The 8880-nt window shown below is 36.1% G+C and overlaps 1 protein-coding gene across 1 annotated transcript; it reads left to right on the top strand.

Annotated features, from left to right (window-relative positions):
• Positions 1–5858: 5858 nt before the first annotated feature.
• On the top strand, positions 5859–6806 carry LOC103656784 (olfactory receptor 4K2-like). The gene has a single exon (XM_008684213.1). The coding sequence runs from the start codon at positions 5859–5861 to the stop codon at positions 6804–6806; it is 948 nt and encodes a 315-aa protein (XP_008682435.1).
• Positions 6807–8880: the final 2074 nt, after the last annotated feature.

The following is an 8880-nucleotide window of genomic DNA, read 5'->3' as shown; positions in this document are numbered from 1 at the left end:
TCTGCTCCTTTATCTCTCTCTTCATCATTTGGTACTCTTATAATATCAATGTTATTATGATTTACTAAGTCACTGAGTTCTCTAAGTCTACCCTCGTGGTCCATTACCTTTCTTTCCCTTTTCTTTTCTGCTTCATTATTTTCCATAATTTTATCTCTACATCACTGATTTGCTCCTTTGCTTCACCCATCCTCGTTTTTAAGGTCTCCATTTATGTTTGCATCTCGGTTATGGCATTTTTAATTTGGCCTGACTTGATTTTAGTTCTTTTATCTCTGCAGCAAGGGATTCTCTAGTGCATTCTATGCTTTTTTCAAGCCCAGGCAGTATCCTTATACTCGTTGTTTTAAATTCGAGTTCAGACATCTCACTTGTATCTGTGTTGATTAGCTCCCTGGCTGTGAGTTCTACCTTGTGTTTGTTCTTTTGGGGTGAATTCTTCTATCTTGTCATTTTGTCCAGAAAAGAAGAAAGAGAAAAAAGAACAACAAAAACAAAACAACAACAACAAAAAAAAAACAAGAAAAAGCAAAAAACAAAAAGAGAACAAGAAAACAAAAACACAAAACAAGAAACAAACAAAAATCCTAGGATGCTGGTGTGTTTTGGTTTGCTTGTTAAAAGAATTAGGATCCCTAAATAAATAAATAAATAAATAAATAAATAAATGTAGGAAAAAACCCAAAAATATATCTATAAAAAGAAAATCTAAAAGAGTAATAAAAAATTAAAAAGGTATTGTTAAATATAAGTAAATAAATGAAAAAAATAATAAAAATAAAAGAAAGGGGTGCCTGTGTGGCTCAGTCAGTTAAGCCTCTGACTCTTGATTTTGGCTCAGGTCATGATCTCAAGAGTCTTGGATCTAGCCCACATCGGGCTCTGCACTCAGTGCAGAGTCTGCTTGTCCCTCTCGCCCCACTCTCAATCTTTCTCTCTCAAATAAAATCTTAAAAGAAAAGAAAGAATAAAAGTAAAAAGGAAGCCCAATCCTATTTCCCCTACAGCTGAAGCTTTGTAGCACTCTATGATCAATAAATCTGGCGTGAGTGAATTGTTTATGCTGGTCCTCTGGGAGAGGGGCCTGGGGAAATGGAAATGCTCCTCCAGGGCGCAGGGGGGCGGGGCCTGGTGTAAGCGGCTCCCACTTCCACTAGGTGGTGCTGTTTTCCTCCTTGGAGGCTTTCAGTACTGATGGGCCAGATGAAAATGGCTGAGCCCTGCTCTCCAACCTTGGAGGTGAAAGTTCATGCCCCTACTCTTCAGTGAGCCCTCACAGAAAAGCAATCAATCGCCCTATTTGTTTTTCCTGGTTTCCCTATGAACCCCATGTTTACCCTGGCCATGTCTGAGCCTTTTTATCTTAGGTGCATGACTGAGTTTCAAAATTCCAATTTTTAGGGACATCTGCAGCATGGACCTGCAATGTTTCTCTGGAGGAGGGTCTTTCCAGGCTTGCCAGACGGTCCAAGGAAAGCAGCTGCACAACTGTGCTGTGGTTCACAGTTTATACCAAAATGCTGGCACCAAGACCCGCTGCCCTCAGCCAGCTTCCCAGCTCCTATGCCTGGGAACAGCACAGCACCTTGGTGTCACCTGTTCTTCTATGACCCAGGGGATCCTCAGACCACCCTGTCACTCCTGGGATTTTGCCCCACTTTACCACCTGAGCACTTTTCATCCAGGCACGTCCTCCCCAGTAACCAACTAAACAGTTCAGATTTTGCGCTCCACTGCCTCTGATATTTGTGGTAGCCTCCATAAGCAGGCTCTCTCCCCACCATTGCATCCACAGTTCTCTCTCTCCCAAGTGAATTTCCACACCTCCTACGTTCCAAAAGCTGGTTGCTTTTCTACTTACAGACTTGCAATTTTTGTTCTCTCAGACCTCCAATTGACTTCTTGGGTGTTCAGAATAATTTGATAACTATCTAAGCTGTGTTTGAGGGACAAACTCAGGGTCCTCCTACTCCTCCACCAGCTTAACTCCTCCTCCTGTGTAACATAGATATTGTAATAAAATCTGTTCTTCTAATCCATGAGCATGGAATGTCTTTTCATTTCTTTGTGTCACGGTGAATGTCCTTCACCGGTGTTTTATAGTTTTCAGAGTACAGGTCTTTACCTCTTTGGTTAGGTTTATTCCTAGTATTTTTGGTGCAATTATAAATGGGATTGTTTTCTTAATTTCTCTTTCTATTGCTTCATTATTACTGTATAAAATGCAAGAGATTTGTGCACGTTGGTTTTGTATCATACAACTTTACTGAATTCATTTATCAGTCCTAGTAGTTTTTTTGGTGGAGTCTTTAAGATTTTCTATAAATAGTATCATGTCACCTGCAAACAGTGAAAGTTTTATATCTTCCATATCAATTTGGGTGCCTTTTATTTCTTTTTGTTGTCTGACTTCAGTGGCTAGGATTTCCATTACTATGTTGAATAAAAGTGGTGGGAATAGACATCCTTGTCTTGTTCCTGACCTTAGCTCAGTTTGTTACCTGTGGATTTTCCATGTATGGACTTTATTCTGTTGAGGTATGTTCTTCTAAACCCACTTTTTTGGGGGCTTTTATTATGAATGAATGTTGTACTTTGTCAAATGCTTTTTCTACATCTATTGAAATGATCATATGGTTTTTATCCCTTCTCTTATTGATGTGATTGATGTATCACATTGGCTGATTTGCAAATAGTGAACCACCCTTGCATTCCTGGAAATAAATTCCACTTGATGGTGGTGAATTATTTATTTCTTTAAATGTATTATTGGATTTGGTTTGTTAATATTTTGTGGAGGATTTTTGCACCTATGTTCATCGGAGATATTGGCCTGTAGTCCTCTTTTTTTTGTGGCATCGTTATCTGATTTCGGTATCAGGGCAACAGTAGCCTCATAGAATGAATTGGAAATTGTCCTTCCTCTTTGATTTTTTTCAAATAGTTTGAAAAGAAATATGTAGTAACTCTTCTTTGAATGTTTGGTAGAATTTGCCTATGAAGCCATCTGCTCCTGGACTATAGTTTTTTGATTACTGATTCAATCTCCTTGCTGATAATCAGTCTGTTCAAATTTTTGATTTCTTCCTGCTTCAGTTTTGGGAGGTTATATGTTTCTAGGAATTAATCTGTTTCTTCTATGTTGTCTAATTTGTTGGCATGTGGTTTTTCATAATATTCTATTACAGTGGTTTATATTTCTGTTGTGTTGGTTATTAGTTTTCCTCTGTCATTTGTGATTGTGTTTATTTGGGCCCTTTCTCTTTTTTTCTAGATTTGTCTGGCTAGAGGTTTTTAAAAGATTTTTAAAAAGATTTTATTTATTTATTTATTTATTTGAGAGAGAGAGAAAGCACGAATGGAGAGGGGGTAGAGGGAGAGGGAGAAACAGATTCCCTACTGAGCAGGGAGCCCAACACAGGGCTTGATCCCAGGACCCGGAGGTCAGGACCTGAGCCAAAGACAGACGCTTAACCAAGTGAGACACCCAGGCACCCTGAGGTTTATATTTCCTTTCTCTTTGTTGAAGATTTCTTTGAGATTCTCCACTCTTTTCTCAAGTCCAGTGAGAATATTTATGACCATTACTTTGAAATCTTTATCAGGCATATTGCTTTTCTCCACTTAATTAAGTTCTTTTGCTGTGATCTTATTCTGTTCTTTCACACCCACATGTACAGACCTTTTTCACTGAGAATGTTTTTAAGATTCATCCATGCTATAGTACGTATCACTCTTCATACTTCATTTCATTTTATGGTTAAATAGTAATCCATTGCAATCATGGCTCTACCACATTTGTTCATTCATTTATCAGTTGATAGATGTTTCCACCTTTTGGCTATTGTGAATAGTACTGCTATGAATACGTGTGTAAAAGTTTTTGATACAAAAACAGTAAAAAATAAAGTGAAAAATATTCAAATACATATAAATAAGTAAATTCATCATCTCCCTGCCCTCCCTTCTCTTTGTGAGGTAACCAGTTTTTAATAGCCTAGTTTGCTTTGTTATTTGATTTTACAAAATCAAGATCATAATATACACATTACACTTCAATTTGCTTTTCACTTGAGATTATACTGTGGACATATATATTTTTTTACATTAGTATATTCAAGTGAAGCTTTTCTTTTTAGGACAACTGCATTTTTTTTTCTTTCAACCTGCTAACGGAATATCTTGCTCCTGCAAATAACTTGCACTGTTTTATTCCACATGTGCATTTTTTTCTCTTACCAATTAAGATTTTAGTGCTCACTCTAGGTCAAGCTCATGGTATTTCTTCTGCAAGAACACTTTCTTGATTAATTAAACACATTATAAATTTTCCTTTATCTAAAATTCCATCACTCATGATCTCCGAGAATTGTGTGAACATTAGATTTGTATTTTTTCATTAATTTTTTAACTTATGGGTATTCAGTATTTCCAAACAAATAATAAATTATCTGAAGCAGAGGTGAATGTTTTTGGATTTCATTCTCTGCTGCCTCTAGAACAGAGTTAGATAATCAGAAGTGCTTATTAAAACTCATTGATTTGATATTTCTGGATACCTCTTAAATGATGGCTTTTCCAATTTCCAATTCCTGAATCTCTCTGGTCCAGGTGAAAATAATCATTGTAAATTCCCATGAGACTCTTGACATATATTCCTGTGGTGAACCAAATAACACCATCTTTGCTATTTAATGAATCCCATTGCAGATGTTTTCTTGGTCAATCCCCAAGTTCCTACAATATACATTTTATCTAGAGCTGCTAAACAACTAATGATTCAACTAGGTCATTAATTTATATTTAAAATTACCTCCTATATGCTCTCTATCACAGCCTACTTAACAGTGAATAATCTAAAGCCCCGATTCTACTACAGATCTGGTAAGCTTAAGTGTTTTACAAATACTGAAAGATTTTAAATCTCTGCTCTTCCCACCTCGAATCTCCTAACCCTGTTCTGTGGAGCTGAGATCAATAAAACAGTTTACATATGTTGGCAGATATGAAGGGAGAATTTAAACAGGGGAGAGACTAAAGAACTTAATCTTTGAGCTCTTTCTCATAAAGATGATGTCATATAGTCTTTAGGAGACAAAGATAAAAATTTAAGTCATAGTATTACAAATATTTGTAAGAGGAACAGACTCTTACTTTAACAAAAAAGAAGCCATGAAGAAAAGTTAAATGCCTTTTCCTGGGCTATATGACTATATAGTAGTAAACTTGGTAATAAAGCAGTCTTCTTCCATTGGATTCTTACTTATTTTCTCTGTTTCTGATGGGCTCAATGAGATAATTTATCTGTGAATATGTTAAAAATCTTCTCTGGAAATTTATAACAGCTTTGCAACTGTTCACTGAAATCTTTCTATAATGTCACTTATATGTGATATAATTTTTATATGTTCTTTCAGTAAGGATATTCCTAGGGCTGAATTCTAAATGACTAAAGTGTGTGTGTGTGTGTGTGTGTGTGTTTAACACACTGTCATCCCAGAGCCAGTACTTACTTAATGTTAGCTATTATCTTTAAGATTATATAGATAAATGGATGGACAAATATGTAGATAAGTATATGCCTTCTGGATTATATAATAATCTCAATTTGATTGCTATTTAATATCAAAAAAGAAAGTGTTATTTCAACACCTATGACTTCAGTGGTATTTTGCTATGATCTCTAATATCCTATAATTATCTTTCAAACCAACATACCAATGAAGATGGAAAGAATAGTAAAGATAAGTTTTCGTAGAGGAACCAAAGTCTGTGAAAGTGGATTCTTGTACCTTTTGCTTAAATAGAATCATATTTTCTCTTTTTCTTCCCCTTGATATAGGTAGGTTTTCAGGACAATGGATGTGGCCAATAAGTCTGTTTCTGAATTTGTTTTGCTGGGACTCTCTAGTTCCTGGGAACTACGGCTGTTTTTCTTCATGGTGTTCTCACTGTTTTATGTAGCAACAATGCTTGGTAACAGCCTCACAGTCATCACAGTTATAGCCGACTCTCACCTGCACTCGCCTACGTATTTCCTGCTCACCAACCTTTCCATCATTGATATGTCACTTGCTTCCTTTGCCACCCCTAAGATGATTACAGACTACCTCACTGGACACAAAACCATCTCCTTTGATGGCTGTATCACCCAGATATTTTTTCTACACCTTTTTACTGGCACTGAAATTATTTTACTTATGGCCACGTCCCTTGATAGGTATGTTGCGATATGCAAGCCTCTCCGCTATGCTTCAGTCATAAGCCCTGGGGTGTGTGTTGCCCTCGTGGTGCCTTCCTGGGGGGTAGGAGTCATGCATTCAATGAGCCAGGTCATATTTGCTCTCACATTACCATTCTGTGGTCCCAATGGAGTAGACAGCTTTTTCTGTGACCTTCCTGTGGTGTTCCAGCTGGCCTGTGTGGACACTTATGTTCTGGGCCTCTTTATGATCTCAACTAGTGGCATAATTGCCTTATCCTGCTTTATTCTTTTATTCAATTCTTATGTTATTATCCTGGTCACTATCAAGCATCATTCAAAAGGATCATCTAAGGCTCTTTCTACCTGCACAGCTCATTTCGTTGTTGTCTTCATGTTCTTTGGGCCCTGCATCTTCATCTGTATGTGGCCACTGAACAGTTTCCTTATAGATAAGATCCTGTCTGTGTTGTATACCATCTTTACTCCCATTCTGAACCCAACAATCTATACCTTAAGGAATCAAGAAGTGAAGGCAGCTATGAGCAAACTGAGAAATAGGCTTCTAAATCTCAACAAGACAACTCCTTTGCTTTATTTTTAGTCTTAAATTCTAGTTCTTGTTTTAATTTCCTAGGCATTATATGCTACAGTTTTTGTGTACATAGCATTGTGACTAGACTTTTATTTCTGGAGTTTTCATCAAATTGTAATTGAATCAAATTGTAAATATTAAAATTACTTTCCTATGGTTTAAATACATGTTACATTTCAAAAAAGCAAATTGACAGAAACAATTTCTTCCAGAAGCAAAGACTATCTATTAAATGCCAAGAGTCCCTGTTCCAGGTAGGAGATTCAATACTAATAATCTATTCACTGGGAAAGACAAACAAAAGGTGTGAAGAGGAAGTACAGATTAAAGGGGAACTAGAAGATAATAGCATTTATACACAATTTGTCACTGAGAGGCACCTTGGTGGCTCAGACAGTTAAGTGGTTAAGCATCCAACTCTTGATTTCTGCTCAGGTCATGATCTCAGGGTCATGAGATGGAGACCCGTGTTGGGCTTCATGCTCGGCACGGAGTGTGCTTAGGATCTCTCTCCCTCTCCCTACCATGCCCTCTCATCCTGGCTCTCCCCACCCCCTCTAAAAATAAAACAAAACAACTAATCACTGAGTTACTTAGAGAATTATCCCTAAAGTATGGCAAATTAGTAAGATTTCTATAAGCCTTAGAAACTCTATACTGCTACAGGAGTATCCTCTGACAGGCAGTGATTTCCTACATCTATCCCTGAATCATTCCTACTTAACATTTAACATAATTTGTAATCTTTTCTATTGAAGAAAACTCTAGACATATTTCATTACGAATGCTGATGATGTCCAAAGCAAACGCTATAAGCTGAAGCATCTCCACCACTCACTTCCAGCTATAAGCAAAGAAATACAGCCATGGCAACTTTTGATAATGTATTATGAATACAGAGGCTGAATAATTCTGCAAATTAGAAAATATTGTGAAATGAGTTTCAAAGCACTACATTTTGTTTCATACAGGTACTATGTCAGCTTAATGGCTGGGAAGTTAAAACTGGAATTAAATTAAGATAACAATTTATGGGGAGCCGATGGTTTCATTTTAAAGTATTACATTGATTTACAATTTGGTTAAATTACTTTTCCCTTTTAATATTTGGTTGCAAAAATAAGAAATCTGTGCTTAGTAATACATTGTCAATGTAGTAAGTATATTTGTTTATACAAGTAGGGTTTTCTTTAGTTTTGAAAAGGTTCAAAATTAGCTTTAAGGTACACAAGCTATCACTACCACCCGCTGGTAGTTACTGGAATTGCAAGCATTGAAAGTCATGAGAAATAATTTCCCTGTGTGCCTTGCTTTACAAATCATGTTTAAATGATGGCACACATGAAAGAACGAATTGTTATTTGAAACTGACTAAATGGTACTTATAGTGTTCAATATATTATCCAACTTTTAAGAACAAGAAAGTATCTGTTACAACCACAGTATTTGATAAATATGAAGTTGTTCTTTGGCATTATTGAGTGAATAAAAAAACAATTATATATGCAGTAATTATCAATGGGGAGAGACAAGTTAAGAAAAGGAAATTCCTAACTGTTCATTTTAAGCCAAATGGTAGGAGAAATGTGTATTTTCTTCATCAGTATGTGTTTTTTTTCATTAATGTGTTAAATAAGGAAATATGCTTACAGTTAATAATGGGTGATATTATTGTGTTAAAAACATAGGAATGATTGTAATTGTTGGGTAAAAATGTAGATACTGTAATATCTACAGTATCTATGTCTAATACTGTAGCCTATTAACGCTAGCCTGAAATGTGCTTATATCCACAAGATAATAGCATCATTCTATTTGAAATAGGGATAAAAATGGACCAACTCAGGATGTGTGTGTGTGTGTGTGTTTGTGTGTGTGTGTGTGACAGAGAGAGAGAGAGAGAGAGAGTGACCTTTCAGCTACATGTGCAAATATGTTTAGGATCAAGAAATTCATTTATGTATAAATTTTCTAGCCAGTGTTTTATAAATTCCATAAATAATTCTTTCAAATAATACAATTATTTGAACACGGAGTATATATTTTTTAATGAACTGCTTTTTGCAAGACAAAACCGTTGAGC

The sequence above is a fragment of the Ursus maritimus genome, unplaced genomic scaffold, assembly GCF_017311325.1.
Source record: "Ursus maritimus isolate PB19 unplaced genomic scaffold, ASM1731132v1 scaffold_193, whole genome shotgun sequence".
NCBI classification, from domain to species: domain Eukaryota; kingdom Metazoa; phylum Chordata; class Mammalia; order Carnivora; family Ursidae; genus Ursus; species Ursus maritimus.
The sequence above is the reverse complement of the archived record's forward strand: the minus strand, read 5'-3'. Positions and strand labels throughout refer to the sequence as shown.

Excerpts from the sequence above, each read along its gene's own strand:
- LOC103656784 (XM_008684213.1), top strand. The coding sequence starts at position 5,859 with ATGGATGTGGCCAATAAGTCTGTTTCTGAATTTGTTTTGCTGGGACTC.